This window comes from Alosa pseudoharengus, unplaced genomic scaffold (genome assembly GCF_046254945.1).
Source record: "Alosa pseudoharengus isolate Yale_2024_CS ecotype anadromous, Long Island Sound unplaced genomic scaffold, YU_APseudo_1.1 YU_APseudo_1.1_scf_17, whole genome shotgun sequence".
Classification (NCBI taxonomy): domain Eukaryota; kingdom Metazoa; phylum Chordata; class Actinopteri; order Clupeiformes; family Clupeidae; genus Alosa; species Alosa pseudoharengus.
The window spans coordinates 19,329,759-19,344,236 of record NW_027468640.1 but is presented as its reverse complement, the minus strand read 5'-3'; the positions used below and the strand labels follow the sequence as shown (position 1 = coordinate 19,344,236).

The 14,478-nt window shown below is 38.2% G+C and overlaps 2 protein-coding genes across 2 annotated transcripts in view; one reads left to right on the top strand and one right to left on the bottom strand.

The window, feature by feature from the left end:
- The window catches only part of LOC143127377 (centromere/kinetochore protein zw10 homolog), a 61,643-nt gene that overhangs the window by 983 nt on the left and 46,182 nt on the right, over positions 1-14,478 (top strand). The gene's annotated exons all lie outside the window — the stretch shown is intronic.
- Positions 6,243-8,177, bottom strand: LOC143127374 (uncharacterized). Its single transcript, XM_076288845.1, has 5 exons — positions 8,111-8,177; positions 7,820-7,927; positions 7,526-7,669; positions 6,756-6,869; positions 6,243-6,671 (listed from the first exon to the last, which is right to left on the bottom strand). Exons 1-5 carry the CDS (start codon positions 8,166-8,168, stop codon positions 6,385-6,387), a joined length of 711 nt encoding a protein of 236 aa, XP_076144960.1. The 5' UTR covers positions 8,169-8,177; the 3' UTR covers positions 6,243-6,384.

Sequence of the window (14,478 nt, the reverse complement as noted above, 5' to 3'; positions counted from 1 at the left end):
CATTCCATAATTCATTCCATGATTCAATTGGATGAACTGAATGCTGTGTGACAAAATGTAATTTCAATAGCATTGTTTTAATGAGAAACATAGTTCATAACTAGTTGTATTTCAAGTGTAATGTAGTTTAATTATTATTAACAACTTCTCTTTTCTCCTTATAGTGTACTTGCAAGTTGACGGGATTCAGTGTTTACATACTAAAAAAGATATTAATGGCGGTTAAGTTTAACTTCTTAAAACTAAAGTTGAATGTAATTCACACAGTCACACAGGATCAGCTGATTCGTAGTTAAACTGCCTGGAGACCGGAAGCCCTACACAGACTAATTATGCAATTAACATTAAATCTGCCAAAAAAACAAAGGATATTTTTTATTAAAGGAGAACTCTGGCGACATTTCACATAGATCTCCATTTCTCGAGATCACGAGTACTATTGGTAAAAAAAAAAAATGAAAACAAATCAGCAGCTAATGCAGCTAGGCAGTTACAGCGCTACACTCTGGGGGCATGTACTGTACCTGGGGACTCATGGACATGTCCCCAGAATGTAGCACTTTATCTGTCTGACTGTGTTAGCTGCTAGTTTTAGCAACTCAAGCTAGGTAAAACCGATTGTTTTTGTTTTTTTTCGTACCGACTCAGTGACCTCAAGAAACGGAAATCTATGTGAAAACTCGCTAGATTTCTCCTTTAATAGATAAATATGCTATACACACTGTCAATGCCATACCATACTGATTGATTATAAATCAACTCTATGGCTAAATTTACCCATGAAGATGCAGCTGATTTTAACATCCAGGTTTAATGTAGGCCTATGTGGCTTTACCCTGAGGGACTCATGCAATGAAGTTTCATGATAGCTTAATGCTAGCCTTGGTTAATTTTTATGAAAAAAGAAGAAAACAGTCATTTCTCCTACCTTAGCCTACAGAGAAGGAACAGCAGAACAGTAGTCTGTTTGTACACAATGTAATTTTAGCATTTAATTCACACATTCAAATAAATTCTAGGAAATGAATAGCTTGTAAATTGTGTAGACGAGGTAAAATTGCTCTGATCTTTCCTTAAAGATGCAGTCAAGGGTTTTTAAGCCCACACATTCAGCAATCATCTCCTCACAACCGCTAGCTGCCCATTCCGTGAGTTCACTGTAAACACACCCGGTCTCTGTAGGCAGCCCGTGATATGTCAACTTTATTCTCGAAATTTCGAGTTCAATGTCGACATGTCGACTTTAAAGTCAACATGTCAAGTTTAATCTCATCATGGCAAAACATGGCATTGGGAGAACTGGAGATGGGAAAAGCTCCTCTGCAAATACCATTCTGGGAGAAGAATTTTTTGAAGTAAACAATGGACCCAGTGCAGTTACCACCCACTGCTCTTCCAAACTGAAGATAATCAATGGACGCAAGATTAAAGTGGTCGACACTCCTGGATTATTTGACATTTGCAGACCTGAAGAGAAACTCAAGAGCGAGATTGTTAGATGTATCGCTGAATGAATGAGGGAAATATTATCAGAAAACATAAATGTCAGAGAAGAAGCCGTTAATAGAGTACCAAATAAGCTCCTGGTGAAATGTGCTGGTGTGGGAGCAGGAGCACTCCTTGGAGCTTTTCTTGGTGTTAGAACGACAGCCGCCTTGGCTGTCATAGTTGGAATAGCTGCAGGCGAAATTGTACTGTCTCAACAAGTGCGAGTTTAGCAACGTTTGCAGGAAAGGCCACAGGAGCTGCTGGAGGAATTGGCACAACTGCAGCTGGAGCCATTCTCGGCATAAGTGCAGTTGGTGGAGCCATTGGAGGAGGTATTGTGGGTGCTCAGGCAGCAGAGGGTGCACTAACTGCAGGCGAAGCAGCAAGGAAGGCAGTAAAAGCAAATATAGCAAATGCAAAAAGTGTCGTTGACACTGCTAAAAACTTAAAAAATAAAATAAATTAAGGAAGCTTTCAATACACCTAATGACACCAATAAGCAAGGTTACAAGAAACTGGAATCTTCTTCACCCTAACTTTTGATGTTTTGAGGGTTTACCTTTTTTTCTTTGAAATGCAGCACACTTTTGTTTTATTATTTGACCATTTCCCTACATTAATACTAGAATTATGTGTCTGTGTTGTTTGATAGGCCTATGCACATTGCCAGTTGATTGCTATGCGATGTACAGTATAAGCATGTGTCCATCACATTTAATCAAAAGTATTGTTATTTCTTCATGTTAAACATGAAATTTACCCTTAGAGTGTGTCTGCCATGCATATTATGCAGCACCTAAGTTATAACATCACGTTATAACAAATCGTGAAAATGGAAGGTAAAATGTGAAAACAAAGTAGAATGTTGAAGAAATTAACATATAAATCCAGCGGGAATGCTCAAGGCAATGGACTATTATATTGATCGGATTATCTGTATATTATATGGTCTGTAATATACATTTTTTAATTAATTTTGATTAGACTTTAGACTTTACACTTGCTAAGATTTGTTCATATTCTGTCCATGAAATGTGCAATTAGACTTTATTGATCTTTATGAATTTAATTTATCATTCCTGCCAATTAATGCCAGGAAGTCAGTCTTGGATCTTGGAATGTCTCACAGACATATCCTTACGGATGAAAAAACAAAAACCTTCATCAGAATAGCTCCTCAAGACCAAAACTACTGGTTTTCCCAAGCAAACAGACAATCCATCATATCGACAGCAAAATCCCTCATCACTCACTCCTACCAATGTGTCATTGATGACCAGCTAACCTTCAATCCACGATATTCTCCAGCCAAGAAGAGGCATCGCCATGACACCTCAGCATTCAGAAATATGTTTATCTATTTCTGGCCGAAGCTGCGTTGCCTTAATTTTAATGTGGCAGACAGTGCTTGACGTATCCTAAGCCATGTAAAAGCAACCTAAAAAGCGTAAAAGTGTATCTAACTCAGTATGCCACCCAATTCTTACATGCCTTAATCAACTCCCGCCTCGACTACTGCAACACTCTTCTAACAGGGCCTCACAGGTTGTTTGGCAATAGGTCTGATTTTCAAACAACCTAAAAGGAGACATGTTGCCCTGCTCAGGGTCAGCGGAAGGCATGGACAATCTGGCCTTATGTGCTGTGGTTCTTAGTTCAAATACAATTTGAGGAATCATGTCTGACCTACAGTATATGTTTTCGAACCTGTGTTACTAATTTGGTTGACTTTGGTGTAGTCAGTACTTACAAAGTCTCCCCCCTCCATTTTGCTACATATGCAGTTGATTGATATACACTTTGTTATTTCTGTTTTAGTTAACGTCACTGAGGATAAAAAATAAATGTTGGTGCATTCAATACTTATTTCCCTCGCTGTATATATATATTCACATGACATTTTTACTAGAAATTAGTATGAACTCAGGTAATCCACACATATAAAAAGATCCAAACGTTAAAGTCCATAAGTAGAGTTATGTGTAATAAAGTGGAATGACAGAGGAAAAAATATTGAATGTGCCTACAATTTCTTAAATACTTTGTGGAAAAGCCTGTAATGCTTTCAAGTTTCAAGACATTTCCTGTATGACCAGAGCCGGACAGTAACGGAGTACATTTACTTGAGTACAGTACTTGAGTACAATTCTGAGGGATCTGTACTTTACTCGAGTATAATTTTTGGGAAGTACTCATGACTTTACTCAAGTACATTTGAGAGGCAAATATTGTACTCTTTACTCCACTACATTTCTATTCATAACCGTGAGTACCCGTTACTAAAATATCAGAAAACCCTCAATTTGTTGTTTCCCTCTCAAACGTGATTGGATTGTGCAGTTTTTCTGATTGGGACAGCCTATCAGCAATCACCTTCAGCTTTCCGCCAAAGTCAACTCCATGGTCAGATTTAGACGAGACGAAACCATGGACGAAACAATGGATGAAGACGCAGCAGGTCCATTCCGGGAATGTGCCAACCTGTGGCCCCACCTCGCCAGACTATAATTTTCTGAACAAGTTAATGATAGTTTTCGCTTCAAGTGTTTCAATTACAAAATAGTATTTTGTATTTGAAATACTGTACGCATTTTAAATACATGTATTAGAAATACTGCCCATCCCTGGCAACTTGGTAAAAATATGAAAATGATTTGATTTTACTTTCAATTCCTTTTACATTCTCCAAGGTATTAACATTACAATTTTTCATAACTCCATGTAGGACGATTCTGTACATAAATGTAAGCACTGTGGCTGTAGTAATGCAATATTTAGAAAATGTAGGCTACTCTTGTACTCTTGATACTCAAGTACTTTTAAAAACAAGTAATTCAGTACTTTTACTTAAGTAGACATCTGACTGTTGTACTTTTACTTGTACTTGAGTAAAATTTACCAAAGGGTATCTGTACTTTTACTCAAGTAATGAAGCTGTGTACTCTGTCCGCCTCTGTGTATGACTAAACTAATCAGTCATAGTAGCCTACTCAGGTGTAGATTTTGGCCCATTTTTCTAAACAGATCAAATCCCGAAGATTATAGGGGTCCCTCTTGGGAAACTTTAACATATACATGTGTATGTATATATATATATATATATATATATATATATATAGAGAGAGAGAGAGAGAGAGAGACGTACTGCAAGAGACATTTTCCGGGTGTTCTAAAACATTCAGTCAGACAACACTCACACACACACATGCACACACATTCATTAATGCATGTCCTTCAACACACATTGCAATGCAACTTGCAGCATTACTTGCTCATCATGAATTATTGTTAAGGGAAAAACAAATGTTAATTAAAATGAATCAAATATTTTTCATACTTTTCTTATGAAAGAAATGTGCATCAGTAAAATGTGTTGTATAATCTCTACAAATGGCTGGCTGTATGCATGTATGTTTCAATTGACTTGTCAGATGGAGAATGTTTTAGACCGATTTCCTGGTTGCCGTCTTAGTGTTTGGTGAAAAAGCGACAGTCTGCAACCATTGAGTTGGAATGACAGTCTGCTAGCCTGCCAGATAGCCAGCTCTAAATCTCTGTGAACGTTTTTTTGGTTTGACATAACTTGGTGGTAGTGCAGTTTGTCACACAGCAACTTTTAAGGGATTTTCTTTTGTGAAAAATGACAGGGACAACCCCCTCACGCAATATAAAGTCAATGGAGCATGAACAGATGTTTTCCCCTCCCAGTGAACGTGGTTGTCAGTGTATGAGGCGCTGCACTTATGATTTTTGTGCAGCTAAAACCAAATCCACATCCAACTATGTTTGATTATTTCAAAATTATTTTTTGGATCATGGGAATTATTTCAACTTCCCAGTATGACTTACACTCTAATAACCTGAGTTATGTTAACACATGGTGGGAATAAAGCATGTCATGTCAAAGCAGAGCAAAATACACATTTCCCTTATATTATTTTAGTGCAACTAGGATTATCACATTAACACATTACAAAACTACTGAAAACTATTATTAACAAATACAAAATCTACTGAAAACATGAACAAAAAAGTTTGATTTTAATAGTCTTGGAAAGGGTCATGGGACAGATAGAACTCAAAACAATTGAATTACCATTTAAACTAGGGCTGTCAAAATAACTGATTAATTTCGATTAATTAATTTGAGAAAAAATAACTGATTAAAAAAATTAGTGCAGATTAATCGATTCCGTATGACCTTTGACCCCGAGCCGTTCTAGTCAGTAAAAATTAGACTGTAAAATGAAGGAGAGAGAAGAAAACGTGCTGCCTGGATCATTGATTGGAACATTTACTTTTAAAAAAACGGCCTGATGGTGCTGATAAAAAATAAAGTGTTGAAAATAAAGTCCTCTGCAATGTCTGCAGCAAGGAATTTGCATATCACCGGAGTTCATCAACTCTATAGTCGCACATCAATGCAAGAAATAAGTGTTGACATTGAGGGGAGTGTTAATTTATTTTCATTGTGTCCCCTAGGTTATATCTGTGGCCTGAAATGCCTTGTATGTGAAAAAAAAACCTCTTCCCGAAGCACTTTTGAATTTATTTCCTCAGCATATTAGGTCATATCATAGATTATTATGCCAATTATTTGAACAGTGAAAATAATAATAAGAGTCTTTGAACTTTGATGTCACTAATGCTGATTATTCAATGATTCATTTGAATTTAAATATTTAAAATACTTTCACAGCAAAAATTATATATGCGATTAATTTAGATTAATTAATCACAGAGTATGTAATTAATTAGATTAATTTTTTTAATCGATTGACAGCCCTAATTTAAACAATTGATTTATAATTTAGGATCTACTAACAACTTTACAACTTAAAATCTATTTGCAATTTATGTTTAACAAATGTTCAACTTGTAAACATGAGCAAATACTCATGTATCTATGGAAGGCATTTCTATGGTACTTGTGGAACAGTATGTACATTTGGTCCGTGACCTGAGATAAAGTCCCAAAAGCACACCACCCAGAATGATGATCACAACAGAGAGGAGAGAGCCCAGCAGGATAAGGGCACTCTGTCCCCCCCCAGTCTTGGGGCTGTTGCACAGGTTCCCCTCACAGCACTCCACCTCAGAGCCTATCAGAGCATTTACGCCTTCAGTGCAGACACTGCTGGAGGCACATCCTTTCAAAAGAGTTTTCTGCCCGTTCGACTCAGCTGTAATGAACAGATAGTACATGGTTGAAAATGTGGACTGAAACACAATTAATATAGATGGACTTGAAGGGGAAACAAACTCACTTGTTGTTTTAATGCAACGGTCCTCATTTCCAAAACAAGACATTGTTTTTGTGCAGTCATTGCCTTCACATGTGAAACACTTCTTCCCATTGGGAGTACTACCTGTGTTAAACTCTGGAATAAGCAAACACACACACACACACACAAATGTGAGTATGAGTGCTATAAATCCCTACATAATCGGGCCCCATCCTACCTCAGACCTCCTCACCCCATATCTGCAATCCTGCACCCTTCGCTCTACAGATACATGCATTTTAGCAGTCCCCACATCTCGGCTTCGCTCCACGGGTGATAGGGCCTTCAGTTTCGCAGGTCCTAAGCTGTGGAATGCCCTGCCGCTTGTAATGTGCAAAAGGACAACTATATCCACTTTTAAAACTCAGTTAAAAACACATCTTTTTATTTTAGCTTTCTTCTTAGCACCCTGATTTCTACTTGCACTGCCTCTTATATTCCCTGTTTTATCTGTCTTTTTCTCTACACTTGGTCTTCACATTGTGCTCAGTGTACTACTGTATCCCCTCTAAGTGTGTTTATGTTTCCTCTGCATCTTTGCATTTTATGTACCTTGTATCCAAGTCCAGTCTGTGTTTGTGTCTTTTCTATGCTTGTCCCTGCCTGAATGTACTGCCCATACTGTCAGTGTAATTTAACCATGTATGTGATTGCATGCTATATGTACTTATTTGCCTATACCTTATTGTACAGGGTCCTTGGGTACCTTTAAAGGCGCTTTTCTAAATTAAATGTATTATTATTATTATTACCTGGAAGGTTTTTAGTATTGCAATGGTTGTTTCCACAGCATTGGGTGTTCAAAGTCATCTTAGAAACTCCAAGGTTCATTGAGCCAGAGATGCAGTCAACCGACTGGAGGCAGCACTTCCCATTTTGTACTATTTCTGTATCACCTATCAGTGAAAAGGAATACCGTGTCACCACAGATCAGTCAGGATATTGTATTAGGCCTAATAAAGTCAATTTAATGTCATGCCATTTTTTCCTGAATAAACACCAGTAGAATTAATGAACAAACAAATTAATAAATGTCTTCATCTGACCTTCATATAATGCCACAGTTACGCTGGCACATGATCCTATGCAGGGCACGCTCTCGTTGCATTTCTGGGAGATATCAGGAACGCAGAAGTAGCAAGAGAGTGCAGCCACTGACGACATACAGATCAAGAAGTGAAAGTTACATTTTTAACTAAACATATTTTTATGATGATGGGTACGACACTGCTACACTTTAAAATCAGTGATTCTATAGAAATCTAAAATATACAGAAACTCTGTAATACACAAAGAGAAAAACAATTAAATCAGGAGGTAATTATGATAAGAAATACCTTCACAGAGTGTGCAGGAAAGTGTGCACAAAAGACCAAGGATAATGCTAGGTTTCATTTTGATTGAAGTGACAAAGAAAGTGCAGAGAATTCTTTTTATATCTGGGGTTAGGAGGCGTGTGATTTCCCATGACTGAAGAGACCCAATTGAATGTCTAAACCTGATTTTGCCATCATGAGTGCCGCCCTCCTTCCTTGTCTGTAGCCAATAATAATTCTCCATCTGTGTTGTCAGTAAACAACCTAAGCTGGTCATAATTTATTTATTTTTTATTTTTTTAACTGCCATCTTTTTTACCCATCTACTCTGTTAGTGTAATTGGAGCTCGATGGGCAGTTCACATTTTTGCCAACAGGCTCCTCTGTGCTGTGTAGCTCGTGCTGTCAATGTTTCTATTTATTATGACCGCCTCATGAGCAATTTTCCGTCAAGGATTCCCGGGACACTGTAAGACTGGGGTGCACGAAACATGGTGGGCATGTAGCCCCATAAGGATAGCATGGTACCATTGTTTTTTGTTTTGATCTGTAGCCCCCCTGCTGGACTGGACCCCCGAAAGGAGGGTAGGGCGGACACAGTTTTCTGTGAATATCTCGAGAACCGTAGGGTTTAGGAGGACCACCTTTTTTTGTAAGTTGATCTTAAGGGGCCATGTCAACTGATTCCATAACCACTCATTTCATGTATAGCGCCACCTAGTTAAAAATGAAAAAGTAAAAATGAGGTGTTGTAATCGCAGGTATCTGTGACCTGACATGGTCAAAATTACACGAAATTGGAAGTGTAGGATCATTATGACACCCTCTGAATGCACGCCAAGTTTCGTGGAATTCCGTTCATGGGGGGGCCATACAATAAATTAATTAATGTTACTGTACACCAACTGGCCTGTAGGTGGCCGGACACAGCTTTCTGTGAATATCTCGAGAACCGTAGGGCCTAGGAGGACCACCTTTTTTTTGTATGTTGGTCTTAAGGGGCCATGTCAACCCATCCCATAACCACTCATTTCATGTATAGCTCCACCTAGTTAAAAATTACAAAGCAAAAAATTAGGTGTTGTAATCACAATATCTCTGGCTCACATGGTCAAAACTGCACAAAATTGAAAGTGTAGGACCATTATAACACCCTCTGAATACATGACAAGTTTCGTTCATGGAGGGCAATACAATGAATTAATTTATGTGTACATTTAGTGACTGTACACCAACAGAATTTCTTGAGAACCGAAGGGCCTAGGATGACCAATTTTTTGTGTATGTTTGCCTCCAGGGGTCATGTTAACCCATTCCATATGCACACATGTGCATAAACAGATACACATGCACACACATACATTCACAGTAATCATATGTATGACACATACACACACAGTAGACATATGTACGCATGCATGCACATGCACATGCACACACACAGGCACACACACAAGCACATGCATGCACACACACACACATAAACATAAACACATACTCGCACACACACATGCACACAATTCAAGAATTTCTCAGAATTATGAACAGGCAAGGTGGGGGTGGGGTTGTATAAAATGTATTTTAAATATGAGATCTATGAACTAATCATGTTTTGGTACTTGTTGTCTAGCAGATACCAGTGAGAATTGAGTGTGCATAATGCAATTCAGTGAGACAGTTAGAATCATGTATGCCTTTCACCTTTTGTTTTTAGCCAGCAGCCAGACCAGCAGATACCCTGACTTTGCTGAATTACTGAAGCTAAGCAGGCTTAGTTAGTATTTGGATAAGAAACCTCCTTGGAAGAGTAGGTTCCTGCTGGAAGTGGTGTTGGTGGATAGATAGATAGATAGATAGATAGATACTTTATTGATCCCCACAGGGAAATTCAAGGTCTCAACAGACATCACACACAACATGCACTTAGCAGAAAGGGTAAATATAAGTATATACATATAACAAAACTCCACTGTACAATAGAGACAGTAGAAGATAAGAAAAACTAACAAAACTAAATACTAAATATACTATATAAATACAATTTTAAAAATCCACAGTGTGCTTGAGGATGATCAAGCATGAGACACTTCCAGTGACAGGGCCGGGACTGGCCTGTAGTTCTGTGTGCATGGTAAGGTGCTCAAGAGAGTGCGTGTCATGGTGAAGGTGCAAAAAGCAGTCCAACAGTAGTCTAACAGTGCAAAGGTGCAAGAATAAGGTCTAGAGCATAAATAGGTAACACTTTATAATAACTACACACAATTAATCATTTATTAAGCCTTTGTTACTTATTAGTTAATGGTTTGTTCATCATTATTAATTTCCTATTCATACATAATTTATCATCAGTAAAGCATTTGTTCACACATTTATAAATGGTTTGTTCATAGTAAATAAGCCTATCCAAAAAATATGTTTGTAAGTACATGATTTATACCTAATAAGTAATGAAACAACCACTTATAAATGAAATCATTTTGTTATTATAAACCAGTAGCAAACTATTACAAAATGCTTTGTTCATCATTTGTAAAGCATTGTTCCTATGTTAATTCTCATAAATAAAGTATTTGTACACACAGTTATGAATGGTTTGTTCATAGTAAATAAGCCTATATCTAAAATATGTTTCTGAATTATTGTTAATACTTAATAAATTATGCAATAGGGCAGTTCCAGCGTTATGGATGTGACAACTGGACTCATATTGGTAAACAAAATGCCTTAGAGTGGGGGTAAAATTAGTATCAGTGAATTCATTTGCATAACTTTTAATGTAACCTCTGTCCTCTGAATACTTAGAAATCCTCAAATTTCATATAATCAATTTCATCCTAAGAATACAAGGCATTTTATCAGCGTTACGGATGTGACATGAAATGGACACACTTTTGTGAGAGATTACAGGTTTACTCTGTGAATTTTGAAGGAAACTGCCGAAACTATGATATATGTAGCATGACGGAGACTTGAATGAACACAAAAAGTGTGTTTTTGAAAATATGCGTCATTTTCGTAATGCATTATGTAGGAAAAACTGGCGTTATTGATGTGACGGTTTCACGTTATGGATGTGACGTGTCTGAACCAGTTCTCGACAAACTACATAAAACACATAATTAAGTAGTGAATTTTGATATGAAACAATTGAAATAGTAATCATGAAAAACTAGCGATGAAATTATTGCTTCCTCAGTGCCCACTAAGATCCACAGGAAGAATCAGGACAATAAGTCATTTAAAATATAAAAAAAAATATATATTTTTTTCTTTTACCGTCATCGATTTTGGTCAGTGATTCCCGGGCTACTGAAACACCAGGGAACATGATACTTGGTGGCCACTCCCCTAAATAACTAGCCCTACCTGAACCGTTGCACCCAAGATGACAAAATATTTATGGTATGTTAGTCTCAAGAGCCCGCATCAACCTAACCCATACCCACTCATTTGTGATTTGCACACATAAAGTACATGCACGCGCACATGCACACATCCACATGGACACACATGCACATGCACACACACGCGCACGCACAGTTGCACACATACAGACAGGCAAGCACACACACACATAAACACATACAGACAGGCAAGCACACACACACACACACATGCACAAACACCCATCCACATGAATGCAGACACATAAACACACAAACACAGGCACGCATACGCACATGCACACATACAGACACACACACACACAGAAACACAAACACACACACACACTCTTATAATCAAAAGCAAACTCACATATACACACACTCATTTACATGCACATGAGTTGCAGGAGTAGGAGATGGAGACAAATTGACAAGCGTGATTTATTTTTGCGAAGAGAATATGCAGGACTGAGAGGCGGTCATATTTTGTACCACTATGCGGTACGTCTAGTTTATTGCTGCCGTTACTCATGTTACTCTGTGGGTATTAGCTACAGAGGACCTGTCACTTCAAATGCTGCCATATTGTGTCATTTAAAATTAAACTCTGTTAAGCAGACGTGAACGGCAGGCTGAACAGATCTTCAACAGAAGGAGGTTGCTATGTTAACTCCAGCTGCAAAGTCAGCCATCTTTACCAGCTAACACGATAATCCAGTTACTGTACAACAACAGTATGAAAGTTACGGGAAGATAATCGCTCAGATTTTCGTTATTAGGCCACTTGAAAATAGGCTATGGCTAGGCTAATCACTGGAGGTATTTTAATATTATGTTTGTTTTGCTAATGCTTGGGCGAGGCCTCCCTGTGGTTTTGATCAACCTAATAATCTTTGAAATGTCAATTGTAAACACTAAGGTGAAATGCGTTGAAACTGACATGTCACCAGAACAGACGTTTTATCAGCTTTGAGGTATAATAAAGTCTCCAGTCTTGTAAATTCACATTATGTAACATCCATAACGTCACATCCATAACGCACTAAGGTTTTAAAAGTAAGAAAGGGGCACAATTTGGTCATCACACTTTACATTGATATAAATCAGCTTTGCAGACACTATGGACATTGTCGCACCAACACTGTATGTGTAGCATAAACCTTTCCTATAAAACGTTATGGATGTGACATGGCCATGAAACTTGCTGACTTAAAAACAAAAGCCTTACAAATGTAAGGAGTTGTGCTCTTAAAGGCAAGCTGAGCATAGACATTGCTCTACCATTCCCTTGTCAATCTGGAATTTGTCAAATGACACAATTTGTTTGAACCTTGGGTCCATTTATCCACTTTTTAAATATGTATAATGCAGTACTTCCATGTTTTAGGTCATTAGTGATATTATGACTTACATTTCTACAGATTTTGTTACATACTTACTTGCCATGAAATCACGTGTGAGATTATTATTTTCTACTTTTGCTACTTACAGAAAAGACATGCTTCATGTTGTCTCCGTTTACATAGATTGTTCATGAAGTACTGATATTCTTGTGCTACAGTACAGAGTTTTTATTTCTTACAAGAGAGGAATATGTGGTATAGTGCAATACACCTCCTGCCCAGTTAGTGGCACTATGCCACCTATGTTATTCAATACAATAAGTATGTACGAAGTAGAGAGAGAAACCATGCGTGAAGAAGTTGAGTAAAGAAAGTTATAGATCACCTCTGCCTGTGACTGCTTGATTCTACTACATACACAACAGGGACCTGGTGAACTTCTCAAAGTAAACGGTAAAACTAAAACAAGGGGCACATTGAGAATTTTGGAGGAGAAGATCAGGCTGTCTGAGAGACCTGCCCCAATAGGCGGCATTGGACCATTGAACCACACAATGATCCAAAACATACAGCTAAACAAGTAGTTAAACGAGAACAATACCAACATTTTAGAGTGGCCCAGCTATAGTCCAGACTTCAATCCGTCAAAAAAGTGAGCACAAGGCCAGAGGGATGGCAAATAATCCCTTTTGCCTCAAAACCCAGATTGCTATTAAAAAGGTGCAGTCTAGAAGCATTGTGGAGACATGGAGAGGCTTGGTAGGTATTATAAGAACCATTTTGAGAGCTGTGAATGCAAAGATGTTTCCATTGATTATTTAAAAAGGGTATGAATAATTTTGGACATGCCATTTTTCATAAAAATGTTAAAGATGAAAAAGCTTCTTTTTGATTTTCTTCTCTGATTCCATGTTTCTACTAGCCTGGGTTTTCCCATGCTGCCTTACGCGCGCGATTTTATTCACGCTGCTAGGCAGCCTGGATTCTATGGACTTTGGTTCCTTCGTTGAGGTGAAAACAATCACAGAACGGAGGGAGGGCAGCAAGACGATGACGACACACCGAAGCCGTTATGAGCTATGTACAGACGCATTTGATAAACATTCATAGCGCCCAATCAACGGCTCTAGGCATTCGTAAACCACATTTCAAATACGAGAAAATGAATGTCTAGTTCCCAGACCCCATCTCAATGAGATGAGGTCTGACGTTAGCCAGGCTATGTTTCTACCACATTGGGCCCTATCATGACAGTCAAAAGCGCATCATCACTCGTCAAAAGCTTATTTTCAAATTTAGTAGGATGTCCAGTCCACATTGGGAGGGTTTTCGTTATCAAACGGCATGGCGCAACAAGGTGTTCCTTTGGGTTTTTTAATCAGTCATGGGTGTGTTTGGGGCATAAAATCATTTAAACCAATGAGAATGACATCTGTCATTCCCTTTAACGGCGCAAAGTAGCCTGGGTGTTCCCATGCTGCCTTGCGCGCGATTTGATTCACGCTGCTAAGGCAGCCTGGAGACCATGGAGGTATTATATATAACTGGAGAGAGTGACTAAGTCCCGCCCCCATTCATTTCAATGGTCCATGCTAGGCTAGCTACTTCAGCCAAAAAAACATGAAATTGACCGCAGCCATCTTTACGAAAATGGCGTTTC

Excerpts from the sequence above, each read along its gene's own strand:
- LOC143127374 (XM_076288845.1), bottom strand. The coding sequence starts at position 8,168 with ATGAAACCTAGCATTATCCTTGGTCTTTTGTGCACACTTTCCTGCACA. Across the intron at positions 6,870-7,525 it reads CAATACTAAAAACCTTCCAG|AGTTTAACACAGGTAGTACT; the intron begins GTAATAATAATA and ends TGCTTATTCCAG. Across the intron at positions 6,672-6,755 it reads CCGTTGCATTAAAACAACAA|CTGAGTCGAACGGGCAGAAA; the intron begins GTGAGTTTGTTT and ends TGTTCATTACAG.